The sequence below is a fragment of the Hypanus sabinus genome, chromosome 10 (genome assembly GCF_030144855.1).
Source record: "Hypanus sabinus isolate sHypSab1 chromosome 10, sHypSab1.hap1, whole genome shotgun sequence".
In the NCBI taxonomy this organism is placed as follows: domain Eukaryota; kingdom Metazoa; phylum Chordata; class Chondrichthyes; order Myliobatiformes; family Dasyatidae; genus Hypanus; species Hypanus sabinus.
Window position 1 is genome coordinate 12,899,416 of NC_082715.1, and position 26,566 is coordinate 12,925,981.

General features: G+C 43.5%; 1 protein-coding gene across 1 annotated transcript in view; it reads right to left on the reverse strand.

Annotated features, from left to right (window-relative positions):
* The window catches only part of nt5dc1 (5'-nucleotidase domain containing 1), a 619,201-nt gene that overhangs the window by 582,661 nt on the left and 9,974 nt on the right, over positions 1-26,566 (reverse strand). Inside the window, exon 2 of the mRNA XM_059981450.1 lies at positions 25,608-25,699. Coding sequence (XP_059837433.1) covers positions 25,608-25,699 — 92 coding nt within the window. The remainder of the gene's footprint in view (positions 1-25,607; positions 25,700-26,566) is intronic.

Genomic DNA, 26,566 nt, shown 5'->3' on the forward strand with positions numbered 1-26,566 from the left:
TCTCCTTAATCCTACAAGCCAAGGCCTTCTCATGCCCCCTTCGAGCTCTCCTAAGTCCTTTATTTAGCTCCTTCCTGGCTACCCTATATTTCTCATAAGCCCCTCCTACTTCCTGCTTCTTGTATCTAACATATGCTTCCTTTTTCCTCTTGAAGAATTGCCTCACATGTTTCATCAGCCATGGTTCCTTTTTCCTACCAGTTTTCCCTTGCCTCAGTGGGACAAACCTATCCTGAACCCAGCTCAAGTAGTCCCTAAACTTCTCCCACAGTAATTCGGTGCTTTCCCCTTTGAGCATCTGTTTCCAATTTACTCTCGGTCGTTCCTGTCTCATCCCTTCAAAGTTAGCCCTTCCCCAGTTAAGCACTTTACCATTTCATCTGATTTTATCCCTTTCCAAAGCTATGCTGAAGCTAAGGGAGTTGTGGTCACTCCCACCAAAATGCTCCCCCACCAAGAGGTCTATCACCTGACCAGGTGCATTACCCAGAACTAGATCCAGTATAGCCTCTCCTCTCATCAGCCGGTCCACATACTGTGTCAGGAATCCTTTTTTTTGAAAACTTTTTTTATTGCATTTTTAAATAGTTACAAAGTAAAGTATGAAAAAAAATGTATATAACCCTTACCCCCTCCCCTTAACCCCTCCCCCTAACTGCCCTATAGAAAAAAAAAGAGAAAGAAAGAAAAAAGAAGGAAGAAAGAATGCCTGGTTGTTGGATCTCCACATGCTCCATGGAATTCGTAATAACTTTAACATGTATATTTATTTCTTTCCCCTAATAACCAATTGTTTCATCTTCAGAGCATCTATATATTTAATCCTGTCTTTTGTAAATAAGGGCTCCAAATTTTCAGAAATGTTTCATATTTATCTCTTAAATTATAAGTAATTTTTTTTAATGGAATACAGCCATAGATTTCTTTCTTCCAAGAGTCTATACTTCAATACGTATCCGATTTCCAAGTAACTGCAATAGCTTTTTTGGCTACTGCCAGTGCAATTTTTATAAATTCTTTCTGATATGTATTTAGTTTGAGTTTCGGTTTTATCCCTTCAATATCACCTAGTAAAAGTATAATTTGATTCAAAGACAGGCAATTAAACAAGGAGTCCATAAGTCAAGACAAAAATGGGAAAGTGATTTGAATATTAAAATTGAAGAAACAAATTGGTCAAGACTATGTCTTGATAGTATGACAAATACAATAAATGTTTGGTTAAGATTAGTGCAGTATAATTTTCTACATCAATTATATATTACACCACAAAAAGTAAAAAAATTAAATCCAAATTTATCAGATCAGTGTTTCCGATGTAACCAGGAAACTGGTACTTTTTTACATTCGACATGGTCTTGCTCTAAAATTCAACCTTTTTGGACAAATTTAAGACTTTTACTGGAACAAATTACAGGAACACAATTTCCTCATAATCCAATATTACTTTTACTAGGAATCCTTCTTGAACACACCTGACAAATTCAGCCCCATCTATCTCCCTTGCACTCAGGAGGTGCCAGTCAATATGAGGGAAGTTGAAATCATCCATAATTACTACCCTGTATTTTGTGCACCATTCTAAAATCTGCCTACTTATCTGCTCCACAGTATCCCGAGGGCTATTTGGCGGCCTATAGACTACTCCCAGCACAGTGATTGATCGCTTCCTATTTCTGTCTTCCACCCAAACCAACTCAGTGGACACTCCCTCTGCAGCGCCTTGCCTTTCTATAGCCGTGATACTATCCCTGACCAGCAATGCCACTCTCCCCCCCCCCCCTTTTCTACCTCCCATCCTCCTCCTTTTAAAACACCTGAAGCCCCGGGACCTGCATCATCCAATCCTGCCCTTCCTCCAACCAAGTTTCAGTAACGGCCACAACATCGTAGTTCCATGTACTAATCCATGCTCTAAGTTCATCCTCCTTGTCCCTAATACTCCTAGCATTGAAATAGACACATTTCAACCCCTTTAACTGGCTACAATTATGTTCTGCCCCCTGCCTTGTCCTTCCTCATCAACTCAGAACTCAGAATACGATAAGATCTTTTAAGAGACTCCTGGATAGGTAAAAAAATAGAGGGCTATGGATAACCGAGGTAATTTCTAAGTAAGCACATGTTCAGCACAGCATTGTGGGCAGAAGCACCTGTATCATGCTGTAGGTTTTCTATGTTTCTATGTTTGACGCTTTTACCATTGACGCCATTCAGTGCACTAGAGATCTGGGGTCTTAGTTCTGGTGACGATCTGGATGATGGTTATTTCTCAGTGAAGCTGGAGTTTTCAGAGGCCAATGTGAGAGTGGCTGAGGCCCTTGATACATTAGTGCTAGATTGTCTGGACTCCATTGAGAAGGGCAGAGTTTCAATTCTTGTGGGGACCAACACTCCTACTGTGAAAAGCCTCGTAGGAACCTGCAAGGAGAAAGCTGGAGAGAGCTTCCTGAGAATATTGTCCGTTCGCCCAGTTTTTTGAGTTGCTTTGAGGAAGTGCATGGCTGCATTGGACTAGATAATGAGTTTAGATGAGGGACTGTCTGGTTCACCCAGTCCAAGCCAATCATGCTACGGCCCGGGGAAGTAATTTCCCAAATTTCCCAGAATGCCCGAGGGTGATCCTCTTGGTGGATGCTCCAGAAGACCATGAAGAGGAGTCAGGAGTGCCGGCTGGGGTACTGGTTAAGTCCGAACTGCTGAAGCCCTTGGTTGTACAGGCGGAGAATCTCACCTGGTTCCTCAACACCAGCTCCATAGCAAAGAAAGCCCAGCAGCGTCTCTACTTTCTGCAAAGGCTGAGGAAAGTCGATCTCCCACTCCCCACATCCTCATCACATTCTACAGGGGTTGTACTGAGAGCATCCTGACCAGCTGCATCACTACCTGGTTCGGAAATTGTACCACCTCGGATCAAAAGACCCTGCAGCTGATAGTGAGATCAGCAGAGAAGATCATCGGGGTCTCTCTTCCCGTCATTATGGATATTAACACTATACACAGCACAACCCCTCAACACCCCTCAAACACTTCTCCCTCCTGCCGTCTGGGAAAAGGCACCGAAGCATTCGGGCTCTCACAACCAGACTTTGTAAGTTTCTTCCCCCAAGCTAACAGACTCCTCAATACCCAGAGCCTGGACTGACACCTTACTGCCCTATTGTCTTGTTCATTATTTATTGTAATGCCTGCACTGTTTGGTGAACTTCATGCAGTCCTGGGTAGGTCTGTAGTCTAGTGTAGTTTTTTTTTCTGTGTTGTTTTTTACATAGTTCAATGTAGTTTTTGTACTGTGTCATGTAACACCATGGTCCTGAAAAACATTGTCTCATTTTTGCTGTGTACTGTACCAGCAGTTATGGTCGAAATGACAATAAAAAGCCACTTGACTTGAACAGGATGACAGTGATTGCCAGGAACACTACGAAGAGGGAGGTCACTTTCAAGCAGGCAATGCTCTGGGTGCATCTTCTCCCTGTGACAGTAATGTCTAGTGAGACAAGCCAGGAAGAAACTATTGGAAAAAGGGGGAAAGTTGACAGCTGAGTCATCCAACTTCAAGGACTCCCCGGTACCTGCAGGTTGGAAGAGGAAGTTGGTAGAGAAGATGTTGAAGCTGGAAGGTATCTTTTCCACTGACGAATTTGATGTGGGCTGTTTCAAGAGCACTCATCACATTATCCCGGTGGCCAAGGACACCCAATTTGAGAGAGGTCACGGCATCTGGTCCCTGCAGCGTTGGAAGATGTTCGACAGCATTTCTATAAGTTGAAGGAAGCTGGGATCAAGACCGAGTCCCTAAGCTCCTATGCATCCCCAATAGTAATAGCCAGAGAGAGGAAAGAGGAAGTACGGATGAGTGTGGACTATAGGACTCTGAACAAGCGTACCGTCCCCGACCAGTATACGGTCCCAAGAATCGAAGACGCACTGGCCTGTCTGAGTGGTGCAAAGTGGTTCAGTGTGCTCAACTTGAGGAGTAGATATTACCAGATCCCCATGAGTGAGGCTGACAAAGAGAAAACGGCATTTATATGTCCACTGGAATTCTTCCAGTTTGAAAGGATGTCCCAGGGCATATCGGGAGCCCCTGTAACCTTCCAGCGGGTCATGGAGAAAACAGTGGGGGATATGAACTTAATTGAGGTATTGATGTATCTAGATAACCTCAGAGTGTTTGGGTCCATCTTGGAAGAACATGAAGCAAGGCTGCTGAAGTAGCTGAGCCACCTGAAAGCTGAAGGGTTAAAACTTACCCTGGACATGTGCTAGTTCTTCAAGATGTCTGTTAACTATGTTGGGCACATAGTCTCACGGGATGGAGTCGCTAAATATCTGTCTAAGATAGAGGCAGTGACCACCTGGCCAAGACCCCAGACTGTGAGCACCAGGCACTGGTTCTGTGGTTACTATCAGAGGTTTGTGAAGGGCTACGTGAAAGAGGGATCTTGGGGACTGAGTCCATAGGACACACAAAGCTGCTGCACAAGTTGACTCTGTGATTTCAAAAGCATATGGTGCACTGGCCTTCATCAATCATGGGGTTGAGTTTAGGAGCTGAGAGGTAATCTTCCAGCTATATAGGACCCTGATCAGACCCCACTTGGAGAACTGTGCTCAGTTCTGGTCGCCTCACTACAGGAAGGATGTGGAAAGCATAGAAAGAGTGCAGAGGAGATTTACAAGGATGTTGCCTGGATTGGGGAGAATGCCTTATGAGAATAGTTTGAGTGAACTCGGGCTTTTCTCCTTGGAGCGACTGAGGATGGGAGGTGACTTGATAGAGGTGTACAAGATGAGAGGACTTTGATCATATGTATAGTCCGAGGCTTTCTCCCAGGGCTGAAATGGCAAGCATGAGAGGGCACAGTTTTAAGGTGCTTAGAAGATGGAGGAGATGTCAGAGGTAAGTTTTTTTACACAGAGAGTGGTGAGTGCGTTGAATGGGCTGCCAGCGACAGTGGTGGAAGCGGATACGATAGGGTCTTTTAAGAGACTCCTGGACAGGTATATGGACAGGTACAGAGGGCTATGGGTAACCCTAGGTAAATGCTCAGGTAAGGACATGTTCGACACAGCTTTGTGGGCTGAAAGGCCTGTATTGTGGAAGCTTTCTAGATTTCTATGTTTTTATGAAAGTGAGTCACCCGTTGAATCAGCTTCTGTGTGGTTACCCTCCCTTGGGGAAGGAAGGGAGGAAGGCAAAAGGAGAGGAGGGTAAAGAGTAGCTTCGCCATTGAGAGCCTTTTAAACTGAGGTGGGATGTGAAATGTGAGGAGGCCTTTCAGTCGCTGAAGGACATGCTGACCCAGGTGCCTGTGCTGACTTTTGCAGAACCCTGATTTCCATATGTACTGCATATGGATGCCAGCAGAGAGGGCTTAGGGGGTGTTTTGTATCAGGATCAGGACACTGGGTTGAGACCTTCTGTGTTTGTCAACCGGAGTCTGTTGCCTTCTGAGAAAAACTATCCGACGCACAAGTATTGAAATGGGCTGTGGTGGATAAGCTGAGAGACTACCTCTGTGGTGCCAAGTTTGAGGTGAGGACGGACAACAATCCCCTTAACTTGTATCCTGAACTTGGCAAAATTGGATGCCACAGGCCATCGGTGGTTAGCGGTGTTGTCTACCTATGATTTCAGCCTGAAGTATTGGCCAGGGAGCAGGAACATTGATGCTGATGCTTTGTCCCAACGTACACATGAAGGGCTGGACAGGGATGACGGGTGAGAGAGCGTTCCTGCCCTGGGGGGGTGAAAGCCAGATGTCAGTTCACCATTACGGTGAAGGCAGATGGAAAGCAAGGGCAGGGTCAAGAGGTAGATCAATTGGGAGCTTCTGATGATGCCATTCCACAATTTTACTGTAACCTGACTGCTCTGAAGACAAACCAGTTGCTGGAATAGAGTCCTGGGGAAGTGGCAGCTGCTCAGTGAGATGACCTGGACATCAATACCATTTGGTCAGCAGTCGAAAGGAAGACATGGATCAGGCACAGAAGATGAAACATGCGTGGGTACCTCCATTTGGCCTAGGTTGGAGTTGCGGAACCAGATCCTATACCGCGTCAGGTCACCTCCGGACCTACCTCGGCATTCCCAGCTGGTTCTGCCTGAGAAGTATCAGAGTGTAATGAAGAAACCATGATTTGGACATTTGGAGGTTGAAAAGACCTATGGATTGCTCAGAGACTGGTTCTACTGGCCCTAAATGAAGCCACAGGTCAAGGAATACTGCAAGTCGTGCATTCGATGCATATGGTAGGGGCCTATGTGCAGAGTGCGGAGCCCCTGGACCTGGTGTGCATGGATTTCCTGTAACATGGCGAATATCTTAGTCATCACAGATCACTACACCAGGTATGTGTAGGGTTTCCCTACCAAGGTAAAGTGTTATGGGAGAAGTATTTCATCTATTATAGCCTCCCCTGGTGGATACACACTGATCAGGAATGGGATTTCGAGAGTAGGCTCATCCGTGAGTTACTGACTATGCTTGGAGTCAAGAAGTCGAGGACTTCTCCCTGTCATCTGCAGGGTGATCCCCAGCCCAAGAGGTTTAATCGGGCTTTGCTAGACATACTCGGGACCTTGGAGATCAGCAAGAAGATTAACATATTAGACCAAAATGAAGCTACGGAAACTTGCTGTATATTCTGCTGTTTGGGCGCAAGGCAAGGTTGCCCACTGACCTTTGTTTTGGGACTGAAGAGGGCGACCTACCAGCGAAGACTTATCTGAAGTTTGTGTCTGATATGAGAAGGGAGTTGAAAAAGGCTTATGCATTAGCTGGGGCCGCAGCTGCCAAGCAGAATCAAGGAAATAAGAGGAAGAATGATCAAAAGGTAAGGTTCTCCCAATTCCTTCTGGAATTCCTCCTTGGAGCCTACACCTAGTAAGAGGACTCTGTGGTGATGCGGGGCGACTACAGGACCAACAGCAGGAGAGATTAGGCCAGCCTCCACCCGAGTGGGATACTGATTCGGAGGATGAGGACATGGGGGTGTGGTATATGCTGCCTTTTGTTAACTCCCCACCAACTGAGGAAGAGACCTCCAACCCCCTCAACCCCCTTCTCACGCAGAGTTAAGAGAAATTGGGGTGAGGGGGCTAGTTATGGACAGCCTGGGGTGCAGTGGGACCCTGCATGGGATGAAGGGAGGCTCAGCCAAGGGACAGAGGATTCCAAGTTGCAGGTGGGCACAAGAGATAGGCCGGAGGAAGCCTCGCCAGGTAGACCAGAAGTATCCCAAGTAGTGTAGGAACATGAAAAGGTATCTGAGGGGGGAATGGAGGTCTCAGAGAATTAGGAAACCACCGGATAGGCTGGCCTCTGTAGAACCAGGGTCCACAATGTGGCTCCTACCGCTGTGGGGAACTATGTCACTGCCTTTTACACCTGGGATGGACTTTGTGCTTTGCAGGAAGCATTGGCAAGTTATCTCAAAGTTATGAAGGCAGGACTAAATTTGGTAGGGGGGTGGGGAGTATAATGTCTGGGAAAGGTTTCCCTGCTAATGTTATGGTTTCACTGTAGCAGCAGTGTTTGGGTTAGGACTAGAGATAACGGGGGCTATGAAATGTGTGCTGTCCAATGAGGGGAGTGTTTTTTTTCTTGTGTGCCCGAGAGTGAAGTATTCATGTTCTTTTGTTCCGTGGAAGATGGAGAGAGAAGATGCCAGAATGGAGAGGACAGCGTGGACTTGGAATGGGGCCGGGAGTCGACAATGCCTGGGAGAAATGGATGGAGAACGAACAGACATGAAAACCATGAGCTCCAATGTGCACATTAGACTGTTTCATTAAAATGGGCCCTTTTTCTTTTTGTTTTCTTTACTAACCTATAGTCTATTTAAGAATTATAAAGCTCAATCATTTAATTGCATATGGTGCATTGTCCGATATTTTGTGGTACTGATTTGTAACAGGGTAACACATCATGCAGCATCCACACAAACAAGATATCACAAGCTTGGCGGGGACAGAGACTGTCTTCGGCCGCTGGCCGAATCTGAAAGTTACACGTGATTTTTTTTTTCTCTTCCCTGTACAGTGGTTTTTGTCTTTCTTTTTATTTTAAATTGGTTTCTTCAGATTTCTTGCTTTTGTGGCTGCCTGAGAGCAGGGAAATCTCAAGGTGTATAAATTAAAGATCCTTTGAACCACAGAACCTTAGAATATTACAGCACAGTACAGGCCCTTCAGCCCTCCATGTTGTGTCGACCCATATAATCCTTACAAAAAGTACTAAATCCACACTGCCCCATAACCCTTTATTTTTCTTTCATCCATGTGCCCGTCCAAGAAGCTTTTAAATATCCCTAATGTTTTAGCCTCCACCACCATCCCTGGCAAGTCATTCCAGGCACTCACAACCCTCTGTGTAAAAAACTTACCTCTGATGTCTCCCCTAAACTTCCCTCCCTTAATTTTGTAGATAATCCCTCTGGTGTTTGCTATTGGTGTCCTGGGAAACAGGTACTGACTATCCACCCTATCTAAGCCTCTCATAATCTTGTAGACCTCTTTCAAGTCCCCTCTTATTCTTCTACACTCCAAAGAGAAAAGTCCCAGCTCTGCTAACCTTGCTTCATATGACTTGTTCTCCAATCCAGGCAACATCCTGGTAAATCTCCTCTGCACCCTCTCCATAGCTTCCACATCCTTCCTATAATGAGGTGACCAGAACTGAACACAATACTCTAAGTGCAGTCTCACCAGATTTGTAGAGTTGCAACATGACCTCTCTACTCTTGAACTCAATCCCCTTGTTAATGAAGCCTGGCATCTCATAGGCCTTCTTAACTACCCTATCAACCTGTGCAGTGACCTTGAGAGATGTATGGATTTGAACCCCAAGATCCCTTTGTTCATCCACACTCTTAAGTAGCTGACCATTAATCCTGTACTGAGTCTTCTGGTTTCTCCTTCCAAAATGTATCACCTCACACTTGTCCGGATTGAACTCCATCTGCCATTTTTCTGCCCAACTCTGCAGCCTGTCTATATCCTTTTGTAACCTTCGACAACCTACAGCTCCATCCACAACTCCTACAATCTTCGTGTCATCCACAAACTTACTCACCCATCCTTCCACCTCTACATCCAGGTCATTTATAAAAATCACAAATAGCAGGGGTCCCAGGACAGATCCCTGCAGCACTCCACTAGTCACCAACTTCCAGGCAGAATACTTTCCTTCCACAACTACCCTCTGCTTTCTTCCTTTAAGCCAATTTTTTATTCAAACAACCAAGGTTCCATTTATCCCATGCCTCATGACTTTCTGGATGAGTCTCTCATGAGGGACCTTGTCAAATGCTTTGCTAAAGTCCATGTAGACCGCATCCACTGCCCTACCCTCATCAATTTCTTTTGTTACCTCTTCAAAAAACTCAATCAGGCTCATGAGGCATGAACTTCCCTTCACAAAGCCATGTTGACTATTCATGAGTAGACTGTACTTCTCCAAATGCTCGTAGATCCTATCCTTAAGAATCCTTTCCAGTAGTTTGCATACCACCGACATAAGACTCACCGATCTATAGTTCCCAGATTTCTCCCTATTACCTTTTTTAAATAAGGGAACTACATTTGCCATTCTCCAGTCCTCCAGCACTTCCTCTGCAGCCAAAGAATTCAAAGATCATAGCTAATGCTCCTGCGATCTTTTCTCTCAATTCCCACAACAACCTGGGAATGTATCCTACATCCGGCCCTGGGGATTTAGCAATCTTGATGTTTTTAAGAAGAACCAGCACTTCTTCTTCCATAATCTCCACATTGTCCAGCACACATGCCTGCTCTATTTCGACCTCACCTTGATCAAGATCCTTTTCACTTGGGAATACTGAAGCAAAGAATTAATTTAGGACCTCCCCAACCTCCTCTGCCTCCAGGCACATTTTGCCCTCTTTATCCTTTAGAACCTTTGTTCTCATCACCTTCCTGTTTTTCACATACGCATAGAACGCCTTGGGGTTCTCCTTAATCCTACATGCCAAGGCCTTCTCATGCCCCCTTAGAGCTCTCCTAAGTCCTTTCTTTAACTCCTTCCAGGCTACCCTATATTTCTCATGAGCCCTTCCTACTTCCAGCTTCTTTTATCTAACATATGCTTCCTTTTTTCTCTTGACGAGTTGCCTCACATGTTTCGTCAGCCACGTTTCCCTTTTCCTTGCTTCAGTGGGACAAATCTATCCTGAACTCAGCTCAAGTGGTCCCTAAACTTCTCCCACATTACTTCGGTGCTTTTCCCTTTGAACATCTGTTTCCAATTTACTCTCCGTCATTCCTGCCTCATCCCTTCAAAGTTAGCCCTTCTCCAGTTAAGCACTTTACCATTTCATCTAATTTTATCCCTTTCCATAGCTATGCTGAAGCTAAGGGAGTTGTGGTCACTCCCACCAAAATGCTCCCCCACCACGAGGCCTATCACCTGACCAGGTGCATTACCCAGAACTAGATCCAGTATAGCCTCTCCTCTCGCTGGCCAGTCCACATACTGTGTCAGGAATCCTTCTTGAACACACCGGACAAAGTCAGCCCCATCTATCTCCCTTGCACTCAAGAGGTTCCAGTCAATATGAGGGAAGTTGAAATCACCCATAATTACCTCCCTGTATTTTGTGCACCATTCTAAAATCTGCCTACTTATCTGCTCCTCGGTGTCCTGAGGGCTATTTGGCGGCCTATAGACTACTCCCAGCACAGTGATTGATCGCTTCCTATTTCTGACTTCCACCCAAACCGACTCAGTGGACACTCCCTCTGCAGCGTCTATAGCCGTGATACTATCCCTGATCAGCAATGCCTCTCCCACCCCCTTTTCTACCTCCCATCCTACTCCTTTTAAAACACCTGAATCCCCGGGGCCTGCATCATCCAATGCTGCCCTTCCTCCAACCAAGTTTCAGTAACGGCCACAACATCATAGTTCCACGTACTAATCCATGCTCTAAGTTCATCCTCCTTGTTCCTAATACTCCTAGCATTGAAATAGACACATTTCAACCCCTTTAACTGGTTACAATTATGTTCTGTCCCCTGCCTGTCCTTCTTCATCAACTCAGAACTCTTAGCATCATGCCCTACATTAATTCCTGCACTCACATTCTGATTTCCACGCCCCTGCCAAACTAGCTTAAACCCTCCCCAACAGCTCTATCAAACCTGCCCACCAGGATATTGGTCCCCCACGGATTCAAGTGCAACCCGTCCTTTTTGTACAGGTCACACCTGCCCCAAAAGAGATCCCAATGATCCAGAAATCTGAATCCCTGCCCCCTGCTCCATTCCCTCAGCCACACATTTATCCTCCACCTCATTCTATTCCTATTCGCACCGTTGCATGGCACCGGCAGTAATCCCAAGATTACTACCTTGAGGTCCTGCTTTTCAACTTCCTTCCTAACTCCCTGTAGTCTTCTTTCAGGACCTCTTCCCATTTCCTACCTATGTCATTGGTACCAATATGTACCACGACCTCTGGCTGTTCTCCCTCCCACCACAGGATATCTTTAATGCGATCAGAAACATCCCGGATCCTGGCACCTGGGAGGTAAACTACCATCCGAGTTTCTTTCCTGCATCCACAGAATCACCTGTCTGACCCCCTGACTATAGAGTCCCCTATCACTACTGCCTTCCTCTTCCTTTCCCTACCCTTCTGAGCCACAGGGCCAGACTGTGCCAGAGGCATGGCCACTGTCACTTCCCCCAGGTAGGCTGTCCTCCGCCAACAGTACTTAAACAGGAGTACTTATTGTCAAGGAATACTCTCTAGTACCTGACTCTTCCTCTTCCCTCTCCTGACTGTGACCCATTTCTTTGTCCCCCGTTGTCCCAGAGTGACCACCCGCCTCTAACTCCCCTCTATCACCTCCTCACTCTCCCTGACCAGACGAAGTTCATCGAGCTGCAGTTCCAGTTCCCTAACATGGTCTCTTAGAAGTTGCATCTCAATGCACTGGTGCAGATGTGACCATCCGGGACGCCGGGAGACTCCAGGACCTACCACATCTGACACCGACCACAGAAAACCAGCCTCACACACATACTATTTCCTTTTGCAATCAACAACCACCTCGCCTCATCCCGTTACCGCCGAAGCCCATTGAGCCGAAGCCCATTGAGCCAAAGCCCTTTCACTCTGCTGCCTCTCACTCCACAGCCCGCTCCCAACGCTGCCCGCTGGATATAGCTGCCTTCTTTTTAAACTGTTCACGTTCAACTGGCGCATCTGCAGTCAGGCCTCTCTCTTCCCCTGAGAACTCAAAATGTCTTCCTGCTGGAAATCCTTAGGTGCTCTCCCGCTGCCTTCATGTTCCGAATTATTTGGTAATAAATAAACGTTGAATTTTTGATTAGTGTAAGAAATAGTTGTTTACACGTCTGTTACGATTCAGCAACAATGAATATGGAATTGAGACAGGTTTTTTTTAATGAACAAGTAAAACTTTTATTAAACACTGCTCAAAAAAAATCCAAAAGTAAACAAACGACTAACTTAACCATAAGTCAGCTGCTATACGGCAGCTCGAACAGTCCTTAAACGAGAAATGCGAACGCAGTTCTTAAAAGTAGTAAATGCAAAAGTCCAAATGATTTACACAGTCAATTAGGAGAGATTTTCCTAGAAGTAACGAATTCCTCGACATCACGATGCTACTGCTGATCCCAGCCGAACTATATCTTGCCCGAAGGATCTACGACAAAGGAAGTAAAAATGGCTTTAATGGCTTTTCCTTTTGGTGAATAGCTCACTGCTCCAGTCCTTTCTGCTCTTACAGCAGGGACCATTGTGGATGCAGGTTACTACTTTCTGAATGAAGATTCCATAAGGTTGATCCTGTATTACTGCCAACACCAACTTTACTTGATCCTTCAGCTTCCCGAACTTTGATAATTCTTCACTCTCCGACTGGACCTTAGCTGGCAGCGATTTTCAGAACTGCCGGCAGAACGATTCTTACAGTAGAAATTAAAACTCCACTTTAAAACGAAACTGTGTCATAAAATCAAATATGCAGCAGAACGGAGTCACTAACGACTTAAGCCACGAACTGACCTGCGTCACAGCTAGGGGTTCTCCTTTTGTACCTGTTGAAAGAGGCCATCACATGACCTCTCACTGGCAGGAAAATTACGTCACTCTGCCATCACAAGACCATTACAACATGCCCAGCAGAGCCTCATTTACATCATGGTCATGTGACAGACACAAGATGCCCACGGGTTATGTAACATGTCACCAACATTAAGTTATTTGATAAATGTTAATAGCGCAGATAGTGACTTAATAATCTTTCAAAGATTTTCTATCAAAAAGATTCTGTTAAAATGGATCTGACATCAGCTCAGAGTAGAAAAGGTTACTTTGCAGTGACTTGAGCCAGAGCACCTAAACCAAATAAAAGGAGATCAAAGCAGTGAGGCAAGCAGTGGGTGCAAACAGGTGTTGGATTTGTCTCTAGACATATCATTGTTCTTGTAGTTAAACATTCCTACATTTGTTTGTGTTTTTATATAATCATCTATATACATGTGATTGTTCAGGATGTTTCTCAGTGGTTACGGTTGCCTCTCTATTTTTCTGAAAGCTTCTTAGTTTCAGTGGCAGCAGTCACATTACTTGAATCTGGCTGTTTAATTGGTTAATTGTTACCTTTTGGAATTTCAATGGAATCAGTGATCAGGTATAAGAAGACAAGTCCATCTTTGTTCATTCTCTTTTTTTTCTCCTCCATAGGCTCTCTTCCTCTGCTTGCTCTTCTCTTTCCTGTCTCTCACCATGCTTCTCCTTTTATCGCCTTTGTTCTTAAAATTATCGGAAGCCACAAGTTTCATGCCTTATTCTTAATTTGCAAAGAATCTTTGGATCACAAAAGTAGCAGAATTCAGCACAGGTACATGAAATTTTCAGCCCTGGTTGAACACATTTGCCCTCATCTAATAACTTACTTCCATGATAAAGTTTCATTTAACTGGTTTCATTTTCATCTATAATGTAATTAAAAAATCTCAGCAATTAATTATTTTCCAACACTAATCTGGAGTCGTCCAAAGATCTATCCTGCTTAAGTAGTTAGTGAAAACAAGTGCTCTCGCAACAGTTAAGTACCACCTAGATGAGCGCTTGGAACACATAAAAAGCAATAGACCAAGTGCTGGTAAATGAGATTAATCTAGATAGATACTTGATGGTCAACGTGCTAGGCCAACATGCCTGTTTCGGTATTGTACGTCCGCTTCTCCCCATCCAGCAGCCACAACTCTTAACAAAATTGATCCCTCAGAGACATGTAATTGCACTTTGCACTGAAGTTTCCAATTCTACCCCACCTCCATTATCTTAATAAGAACATAAGAAATAGAAGCAGGAGTAGGCCATCCGGCCCATCGAGACTGCCCCGCCATTCAATAAGATCATGGCTAATCTGTCCATAAACTCAGTTCCATCTACCTGCCTTTTCCCCATAACCCTCAATTCCCTTACTATGTAAACCTACCAATTATAGGCCTGTCAGTTTGACGTCAGTGGTGAGTAAATTAATGGAAAGTATTCTTAGAGATGGTATATAAAATTATCTGGAAAGACAGGGTCTGATCAGGAACAGTCAGCATGGATTTGTGTATGGAAGGTCATGTTTGACAAATCTTATTGAATTTTTTGAAGAGGTTACGAGGAAAGTTGACGAAGGTAAAGCAGTGGATGTTGTCTACATGGACTTCAGTAAGGCCTTTGACAAGGTTCCGCACAGGTTAGTTAGGAAGGTTCAATCGTTAGGTATTAATATTGAAGTAGTAAAATGGATTCAACAGTGGCTGGATGGGAGATGCCAGAGAGTAGTGGTGGATAACTGTTTGTCAGGTTGGAGGCCGGTGACTAGTGGTGTGCCTCAGGGATCTGTACTGGGTCCAATGTTGTTTGCCATATACATTAATGATCTGGATGATGGGGTGGTAAATTGGATTAGTAAGTATGCAGATGATACTAAGGTAGGTGGCGCTGTGGATAATGAAGGTTTTCGAAGCTTGCAGAGAGATTTAGGCCAGTTAGAAGAGTGGGCTGAATGATAGCAGATGGAGTTTAATGCTGATAAGTGTGAGGTACTACATTTTAGTAGGAATAATCCAAATAGGACATACATGGTAAATGGTAGGGCATTGAAAAATGCAGTAGAACAGAGTGATCTAAGAATAATGGTGCATAGTTCCCTGAAGGGAACCTTACACCTTACTAAAATCCATATAGACAACATCCACTGTCCTACCCTCATCAATCTCTCTCATCATATTGTCAAAAAACTCAATCAAGTTGGTAAGGCACAAACTGCCATGCACAAAGCCATGGTGGCTCTCCCTAAATAGCCATGGGTTTCCAAATGTTCATATATCCTACCTCTAAGAATTTTCTCTAGCAATTTCACTACAATTAATGTGAGAGCCTTTGGTCTATAGTTCCCAGGATTTTCTCTTATTCCCTTCCTAAATAGAGGTACAACATTAGTCACTCGCCTCTTCTCCAGGTCCTAGCCTGTGGCTAGAGAGGACACAAAGATACTGGTCAAGGGCCCAGCCATCTCATCTTTTGCCTTCTTCAATAACCTGGGGTAATTCCCATCAGCCCCTGAGGACCTCTCCACTTTTATACTCCTTAGGAAGTCCAACACTTCCTTCTCCTTGAATTCTAAATGTCCTATTGTATTTATACACTCAGCACTGATCTCCTGGTCCTCCATGTCTTTATCCTTGATAAACACTGAAACGAAGTACTCATTAAGTACCTCACTCATTTTCTCTGCACCCAAGCAAATTTTCCCCCTTCATCCTGGAGTGGTCCCATCCGCTCCCTAGTTATCCTTGATGTATGTACAGAATGCCTTAATCCAACTTGCCAAGGACCCTCCTGGCTATCCTAATTCTCATTAGTTTTTTTCTAGCTTCTTTATATTCCTTTATATGTCCTTTTTGATCCTGACTTCTGAAGCTTTATATACTTTTCCTTTTTCTTGACTAAATTCATCAGCTCTCTGGACATCCAAGTTTCTCTTATATTCCTGTCCTTCCTTCTAACAGGAATGTACCTTAGACACCCTCCACGTATCTGACGTGAACTTGCTAGTAGAAATCAATTAGTGTGCCCTTTAAAACTTTCAATCCGATCAAGATTGAACCTCTATCTGAATAGAATATTCTTACACTTTCCACATATTTCTGATGACATTCATACTAGAAGTCTACTACTTCTTAAAATGTTTTCTTCAATATGAATGGAACTTGTTTTCACAGATGTCCTTAAGTCAATTCTGCCCAGAAATTGGAACTATTTCATAGCCATTCTTTCATGCCTGTGCAATGAATGACATCAAAATTTGGCAAGACTGATTTGAAAGGAGAGAGGGAGAGGGGGAGGGGGAAAGAAAGAGATAAAGACAATTAATTTAATCATTCACAGGAATTTGCCTGTCTTCTGAATGTTACAGTATTATGGAAGCTCATCTGTATGGATAGGTGTCCATAAAGCTAGGCAATTGTAGCTAGTGGATGGCTTGTATGCAGCAACTTGAGCTTTGGTGATAAATTTCTAAAGATTTCCCACTCCCTGTGTGAAGACATTTCTCCTCAATCAGTCTTAATTATCTAATCCTTGCCTAGACCAGGGTTTCCCAACCTTTTTTTATGCCAAAGACCCCCACCATTAACTAAGGGGTCCGTGGACCCAAGGTGGGTATCCCCTGCCCCAAGCAGTGATTCTGGATTGAGTACAGAAGAGCACAGCTCAGCACAAGGCTCTTAAGCAACCACGATGCCAATATAAATTAAGCACATTTGTATGCACAAGGTCCAAGATATTAAAATAGCTCGTAAATAGTTGAGGCCTCATAATTAATCCACGTAGCACTCAATATCAAAACAAAAATAACCCATTGATTCCAACATTCTCTGACAGATGGGTAACTTTATTGTACGACTACAGTGCAGAAGTCTTGCTACATTATACAGGATGTTTGAGTGACATCATTTAGAAGTAATGTGTATTGTTCTGAACTCCACACCGAAGTTCAAAGTCACCATATACAACCCTGAGCTTCTTTTTCCATACTCAGCAAATCTACAGAATAGTAACTGTAAACAGGATCGATGAACAACAAACTGTGCAGATATAAATAAATACCAATAAATAACGAGAGCATAAAATAACAAGATAAAGAGACTTAAAGTCAGACCATTGGTTGTGGGAACACCAGAAATAGATATGAGTGCAGTTAACCCCTTTTGTTCAAGAGCTTGATGGTTGAGGGGTAGCAACTGTTCTTGAACCTGATGGTGTGAGTCCTGACGCTCTTGTTCTTTCTACCTGATGGCAGCAGTGAGAAAAGTCTGGGTGGTAAGGATCTTTGACGATGGATGCTGCTTTTCTACGGCAACATTTCATGTAGATGTGCTCAATGGTTGAGAGGGCTTTACCAATGATGTACTAGGCTGAATCCACTATCTTTTGTAGGATTTTCCATTCAAAGACATTGGTGTTTCCATACCAGGCCCTAATAGAGACTGCACACTTTCCATCACACATAGAAACATAGAAAACCTACAGCACAATACAAGCCCTCTGGCCCACAAAGCTGTGCCGAACATCTATAGGTTTGCCAAGGTTTTTAATGACATGCCAAATCTCCGCAGACTCCTGAGGAAGTAAAGATGCTGCATGCTTTCTTTGCAACTACATTTATATAATGTGTCCAGGACTGGTCGTCTGAGATAGTAACACCCAGGAATTTAAAGTTACTGACCCTCTCCATCTCTGATCCTCCGATAAGTACTGGCTCATGGACCTCTGGTTTCCCTCTTCTACAGTAAACAATCAGTTCCTTGATCTTGTTGACATTGACTGAGAGGTTGTTATTACACCAAATTTTCTGTCTCTCTCCTGTATGCTGATTCACCACCACCTTTGATACAGCCCACAACAGTGATGTCATCAGCAAACTTGTATATGATGTTGGAGCAGTACTTAGCCACACAGTCATAGGTGTAAAGCAAGTAGAGCAGGGGCTAAGAACACATTTGAGCTGATGGAGAATGTGGAGGAGATATTTTGCAAATTCAAACTGACTGGGGTCTGCAAGTGAGGAAATCTAGGATCCAATTGCGCAAGGAGGTATTGAGGTCCAGGTCTTCAAGTTTATTGATTAGTTTTGAGGGATGACGGTATTATGTGCTGAACTGTAATTGATAAAGAGCATCCTGACGTATGCATCTTTGGTGTCCAAATGTTCCAGAGTTCCGTGAAGCCAACGAGATGGCATCTGCTACGCACTTGTTGCTTCGGTAGGGAAATTGGAGCAGTCACCACTCAGACAGGAGCTTATATGTTTCAACACCAGCCTCTCAAAACACTTCATCACTGTGGATACAAGAGTCACTGGGTGATAGTCATTGAGGCAGGTTAGCAAGCTCTTCTTGGGCACCAGTAAGATTGAAACCTGGCGGAAGCATGTGGGTACCATATGGGAAGCATGTGGAGTGAGAGGACAAAGATATCTGTGAACACACTAGTCAGTTGGTCAGCACAAGTTTTCAGTACTCAACCAGGTACTCTGTTCGGACCAGATGCTTTCCTTGGATTCACTCTCTTAAAAGCATGTCATCATCAGATACTGAGATCAAAGGATCACTGGGAGATATTGGGGTGCGCAGTGGTCTCTCCCTGTTCTGGTGATCAAAGCAAACATAGAAGGCATTGAGCTCATTTGGAAGCAAAGCTCTGCTGTCCCCCATGTTGCTAGATTTAACTTTCTAGGTTATGGCATTCAAACCCTGGCACAGCTGTCAAGCATCCTCATTTATTCCAGTCTAACCCAGAATCTCCACTTCACCCATGAGATGGCTTTCCTGAGGTCATATCTACACCTCTTGTAGCTTTCTTGATTTCTATACTTGAATGCCTCTAAATTGGTCCTCAACAATTTCTGGATTTCATGGTTCATCCAACGCTTCTGTTTGGGGTAAACGCTGAACGCTGTTTTAATAAAGTCTGTTACAACACAGGTGAAGTAATTCAGATATTCAGACAAGTGCTTGAACACAACCCAGTCCACTGACTCAAGGCAATCCTGTAACCGTTCCTCTGCCTTGCATGACGACCTCTTAGCTAAACACAAAGTACACTGCAGATGCTGTGGTCAAATCAACACGTACAACAAGCTGGAGGAACTCAGCAGGTTGGACATCATCCATGGAAACAAACAGTCAACGTTTCAGGCTGAGACCCTTCGTCAGGACTGAAATGTTGACTGTTTGTTTCCACAGATGCTGCCCAACCTGCTGAGTTCCTCCAGCTTGTTGTACGTATACCACCTCTTAGCTGTCTTGATCTCTGAAGCCTTGCTTTTTAGGCTGTCTGTATGCAGGTAGTAGGAGTACAACCAAATGATCTGATTTGCCAAAATGTGGTCTAGAAAAGGAAAGATAGGCATTCCTTATCGTACTGTAGCAGTGGTCTAGAGTGTTGGGACCTCTGGTGCAATAGGTTACGTGCTGGTGATAATTGCACAGGGTTTTCTTCAAAGAGGCCTGGTTAAAATCACCAACTATAATTTGAAATGCATTGGGATGGGCTGTAACTTGCCTGCAGATGACATCTCGCAGTTTTGCAAGTTTTAGAATTAGTATGGCATTGATCAAAAGATTAATTCCTCAAATAAAAGACATGTCCCACAAAGGGAGAATGATTAAGATTGCCAAAGCTCACTGGAGATCATAAAAAAAAGTGATCTGATTGTGATAGGTTTCTTTGGAATTGATGAGGTACATGGCAAAAACCAGCTCTTCTAGTTGGAGAGTAAAAAAATATCAGGAAGATTTTACTTATTTATTTAGAGATACAGTATTGGACAGGCCCTTAGAGCCCAATGGGTACATCACCCAGCAATCTGCCTAATCACAGGACAACCTACTAACTGATATATCTTTGAACTGAGGGAGGAAACCCACATGCTCATGGGAAGAACGTACAAACTTCTTAAAGACAACAATCGAATTGAACTCTGAACTCCAATGCCCTGAGCTTCTATAATGTCATGCTAACTGCTATGCTACTATGGCACCCCTCTATAGAAGTTGGCCCTCTAGAAATGGGAAATGAAAACTGTCTTGACATCTAAATTTGTAAGTTTTTTAAAACCTCAGATGATTTCAAATGCTCAGTGAGTATAGTTGAATCAGGATATGGAGATTAGACAATGAAGTATGCAAGATACAGGATCAGTGAAGGTCATACTAAATGACAAAACTAGCTCGAGGTGAAATATTAGACAATCGTGCATTGAAATCTTACATTCTTAACTTCATGCCAAAGACTGAATCATTTAAAATTGTTGCCTATCATTAAATCTTTGCTTAAAAACAAGACAATTGCAACCAATGAAACCAACACAAGCCGTGATTTTGCATTAAAATATCACACATTGAATAGCTCCATTCATTCTACCTACATTGTGGTTACACTACCCATACATGCACATCCAAAGATTCTAAATACATTTATTATCAAAGTATGTATAAATTACACAACCTTGAGATTTGTTTACTTATAGGCAGCCACGAAGCAAGAAACCCAAAGAACCAAAGTAAAGAGAGGCCTACAGTACGCAATGCACAGAGAAAGAGGGGAAAAAAAACACAAATCATGCAAACAATAGAAGCATTTCAAACTAATTCGAATTTCATAGATTCAATTCCACAGAGCAGTCAAAATAGGCCCAAACCTCGATCTCAGTTCACCATATAGTGAAACAACTCACAGCAAGGCTCACAGACACAAAGTACGGTAACCAAAGCAGTTCACAGCTTCAGCACCATGGAGAGAGGAGTGAACAGCATTGGAGCAGCGAAATCAGCCCAACTCTTGCCACCAGTTCCGACACCCTGCTTTTCCACCCTGGACAGGCGTTTAAATTGCCAGACACTGGGTAGTGCCCTGCTGTTAGACCTGAGCCCAGCTCTGGGCCTAGACTTTGTAGCCCAACCCCAAACAGGTTTAATCTATTAATTTGCTAAAATTAGAAAACATTGAAAAAATTATACTAGATTATTGGAAGTAACCCCAAGCGAAATTCTCAAAACTACAAATGTTGCTATCATGTTCATCATGTCGGTAAAGCTGTGCCCACAACTTGTAGGCAAAATAATATTGACCTTATTGCAATGATGATGATAATAATGTGTAACTCATTTAGAAATTTGTAAGGAAGAGATGGGCATAAAGCAGAAACAGACATAAATGGCTTGGATGGATTAAAAAGGCATGGTGTCTCGACTTGAGGCGAGGTCGAGCCAGTTCTGTTCACTGGTCCATGCCATTTACTTCGCTCTCCACGGCACAGAGCCTGAGGTTGTGAGACGGTTCCAGCTGCTCTAGGTTTGTGTCTGCAAGTTCCACGACAATTTGCTCTGCTGTGCAATGACCTGAGGCCGAGGCCTGCCCTGGGGGCTCTAGATTCCATGGTTGCAAGCTCTGCGACTATTTGCACTGCTGTGTGATGAACTGAGGCTGAGGGCTGGCTCTGGCTGCTCGGGGCTTTGTGTCTATGGAGTCATTTTTGGTCTGAAACCATTGCTTGCTTTTATTGTTTGCACAACGTGTTTTTTTTTCCTCTGTTCGCATTAGATATCCATTAGAATTTTTTAATGGGGTTTTTCCAATTTCTTGTTTTGTGTTGCCTGTAAGGAGATGAATCTCATAGTCGTATAGTTCATACATAAACAATATATGTACTTTTTTGAGTTTCACTCATCTTGAAGAAATGGCAGCTCACTAATACTGTCTCTTTATCCTTCAAGCAGTTGGACATTTACTCAATTAATACTAATTAAATTTGCTGTTGAAAACAAGGATTTAAAAACACAAGAATATAGAACATATAGATGCCCAAGACATTACAGGCCTTTGAGCCCACAATGTCGTGCCGACCATGCAGCCTACTCTTAAAAACTGCCTAGAATTTCCCAAGTGCATAGCCCTCTAATTTTCTAAGCTTTTAAAAGACCCTACTGTACCCTCTTTCACCACTGCTGCTGGCAGTGTATTACATGCGTCCACTACTCTGTGTGGAAAAACTTACCCCTAGCATCCCCTCGATACCTATTTCCAAGCACCTTAAAACTATGCCCCCTCGTATTAGTTATTTCAGCCCTGGGAAACAACTTCTGGCTATCCACGCGATCAATGCCCCTCATTATCTTATACACCTCTATCAGGTCCACCTCTCATCGCTCCAAGGAGAAAAGGCCAAGTACACTCAACCTGTTCTCATAACGTACTCTCTCCAATCCAGGCATAGTAAATCTCCTCTGCACTCTCCCCATAGTATCCACATCCTTCCTGTAGTGAGGTGACCAGAACTGAACACAGTATTCCAAGTGGGGTCTAACCAAGGTCTTGTATACCATTAACATTACCTCACAGCTCTTAAACTCAATCCCACAGATGATGAATGCCAACACACCATACACCTTCTTAACAACACTGTCAACCTGCGCACCAGCTTTGAGTGTCTTATTGACACGGACTCCAAGATCGCTCAGATTCTCCACACTGCCAAGAGTCTTACCATTTGTATTATATTCAGTCTTCAAATTGGACCTATCAAAATGAACCACTTCACACTTACCTGGGTTGAACTCCATCTGCCACTTCTCAACCCAGTTTTGCATCCTATCAATGTCCCGCTGTAACCTCTTACAGCGCTCCATACTATCCACAACACCTCCAACTTTTGTGCCATCAGCAAACTTACTAACCCAGCCTTTTACTTCTTCATCCAGGACATTTATAAAAATCACAAAGATAATTGTTACCAGAACAGATCTGTGGAAATCAATTAGTCACCAACCTCAATGCAGAATATGGACCATCTACACTCACCCTTTACCCTGAAGAAGTTCAAATCTTCTCTTCGACGGGAGTTCAGTGAGACCCTCGCTCATTGCCCACCCTCCATTATCTCTGCCTCTCTCCATCTCTTCAACCACATCCTGACCCAGACACCGTACCATAGCCATGTCTCGTTTTTGGGAATGTGTCTCCGCTGCCATCTCATACTGAAGGGATTCCAGCTTCGGTTCCAGGCTTCCCAGTTCGGGCCCAGCAAGGATCCCAGGTACCGCCATTTTGTTAAACGACGCTCCCTCTGCTTCTCCCGTCGGATTCTCCAAGCCACGCTTACCGCCATGCAGAGATACCTACGGTTCCTATCATTGTCTCTGCCACCACTCCTAGCCAAGGTACAGGACCTCCCAGTTGCCACCCACTTCAACTCTGCCTCTCATTCCCATCTAGATATGTCCATACATGGCCTCCTCTACCACCATGATGAGGCCAAACTCAGGTTAGGGGAGTAACACTGAATTCTCCAATTTCCAGTAATTCCCTCCCCCTTCCCCTATCCCAGGTCCCTCTCTACCTCTCTCCCCTTTCAACTTTCTGCTTCTTTATCTCTACAGTTCTTTCATGCTTATCCCCCCCCCCCTTTATCTTTCCTCTGATTGGTTTTCCACCTGGCGCCTCTAGTCCCTACACCCTCCCCTATCTCTACTACTGGGCTTCGGCCCGCTCTTCCCCCCCATTCCTGATGAAGGGTCTCGGCCCGAAACGTTGGCTACTCTTTTCTCACAGGTGCTGCCTGACCTGCTGAGTTCTTCCAGTGTTGTGTACGTATTCTCTGTCACCCTTTGCCTTCTGTAGGCAAACCAATTCTGGATCCACAAAGCAAGGTGTCCTTGGATTCCACGTCTCCTTGCTTTCTGAAGGAGCATTACATGGGGAATCTTATCAAGTGCCTTAATGAAATCCATATACACTACATCCACTGATCTATCCATGTGTTTGGCTACATCCTCAAACAATTCAAACATGCTCATAAGCCACAACCTGCCCTTGACCATGTTGACCATCCTTAATCAGATTATGTCTCTCCAAATGCCCATAAATCCTGCCTCTCAAGATCTTCTCCAACAACTTGCCCACCACTGAAGTCAGACTCACTGGTCTATAATTTCCTGGGTTATCTCTACTCCCTTTCTTGAACAAGGAAACAACATTTCCAACCCTCCAATCTTCCAGTACTAATCCCATCTCTATTGATGATGCAAAGATCACTGTAAGAGGTTCAACAATCTCCTCCCTCACTTCCCACAGCAGCCTGTATATCTCATCCAGTCCTGATGACTGATCCAACTTAATGCTTTTCCAAACCTCCATCACGTCCTCTTTCTTAATGTCTATGTGCTCTAGCATTTCAGTTCACTGTAAGTCATCCCCACAATTGCCAAGGTCTTTTTCCCTGGTGAATACTGAAGCAAAGTATTCATTAAGTACCTCTGCTACCTCCTCTGACTCCACACACACGTTTCCTCTATCACACCTGATTGGTCTTATTCTCTTACGGCTCATTCTCTTGCTCTTCACATACTTATAGAAAGTCTTGCGGTTTTCCTTAATCCTGCTCACCAAGGCCTTTTCATGGCCCCTTCTGGCTCTTCTAATTCCATTCTTAAGCTCCTTCTTGGTACCCTTGTAATTTTCTGGAGATCTAACAGTACCTAGTTACTTGAACCTTTTGTAAGCTTTTCTTTTCTTCTTAACTAGATTTTCTACCTACTTTGTACACCATGGTTCTTTAACTCTACCATCCTTTCCCTGCCTCAATGGAACATACCTCTGCAGGACACCATACTAATGTTCCGTGTACACTTCCCTGAGAACATCTGCTCCCAAGTTCCTGCCTAATAGCATCATATTTCCCCTTACTCCAATTAAATGTTTCCCCAATTTTCTGTTCCTATCCCTCTCCAAAGTTGTGGTGAAGGAGATAGTGGTCACTAACTCCAAAATGCTCTCCTCCCAAGAGATCTGACACCTGACCAGGTACATTTCCCAATACCAGATCAAGTACAGCCTCTCCTCTAGTTGGCTTATCTACATATTGCACCAGGAAACCTTCCAGAACACATTTAACAAACTCCACCCCACCTAAACCCCTTGCACTAAAGCGATGCCAATCAATATTAGGAAAGTTAAAATCTCCCACCACAACAGCCCTTTTATTATTTCACCGTTCCAGAATCTGGTCCTCTATCTGCTCCCTGATATCTTTGTTACAATTGGGGAGTCTATAAAAAACACAGTAGAGTTATTGCCCCTTTCCTGTTTCTGATTTCCACTCACACTTATTCAGTAGACCATCCCTCCATGACTTCCTCCTTTTCTGCAGCCATGACACTATCCTAATTTGCAATGCCACGCCCCCACCTCTTTTGCTTCCCTCTCTGTTCTTTTTGAAACATCTAAAGCCTGGTACACTCAGCAGCCATAATGTTAAATGCTTTGTCTCCCCCTACCACCTTCCTGCCCCAACTAAATATCATTGCTTTCACACAACAATCCTTACACTTCAGTCAGTAACGATCAAAATGAAAATATTTAACTTGGAATTTGTTCTTATTTTGGTCTCACCCAAAATTTTTGTAATTTTTATAGAGTAAAGGCAAGTAGCCTTTCTTTTAAGCACCTATAAACAGTGAAGAGAAAAAGACTTACCAAAAATCCCAAGAGTCTGGAGTCACTGTCATAAGCTTCCGGTCATAGCCTTTCTGTTCAACTAAGTACTGAGCAAAGCTGTCATATATTAGCTGGAATAAAAACAAAGTTTACAATAAATACTGGCAATATCATGTGTCTTTGATGATATAACAAGAGTGCTAACTAGAAATTACAGAGTAACCACAAACTTGTGTCCTCATGAAATACTTCACTTTGTATATATAACTTTTTAGAGACAAGACTCATTTCAGAAGTTTTTGTTCAGCTGTTTGCAATTTTGAGAATAATCTTAACACTGTAACTACTATTTCACACTTCTATTTGGTAATAATTTGTAGTTAATAATATAAATAATTATTCTTTTATTTCTTATCAATAAGGAATACTTAACTAAATCAAGAGGAACATACTTACATTTTACAACAAACTTTTTTACAAAAAGTTTGTTTTGTGATTGTAATTGAGCCTCTCAATTGAAATATTTGAAATTAAAGAACATTTACAGTCTCACAAATTAGATGCTACTGTGGTGCTAGAAAGTTTGTGAACATGGTAGAATTTTTTCTATTTCTGCATAAATATGACCTAAAATGTGGTCAGATCTTCACTCGTCCTAAAACTAGATAAAGAGAATCCAATTAAATAAATGACACAAAAACATTATACTTGTTCATTTATTTATTGAGGAAAAACAATCCAATGTTTTTGGACTGCTGAACACTCAGGTCTTTAAAAATGCTTTTGTAGCCTTTTCCAACTTCATACATCTCTACAATTCTTTTTTTAAGGTCCTCTGAAAGTTATTTTGATCAAGCCATGATGCACATTCCATGCATTTGTTGGAAAAAGCATATGGACCTTTGTTTTCATTAACTGGTGTGACCCCCTTGTACAGCAATAACTTCAGCCAAACTGTTGATCAGCCCTGCACATCAGCTTGGATGAATTTTAGGCCA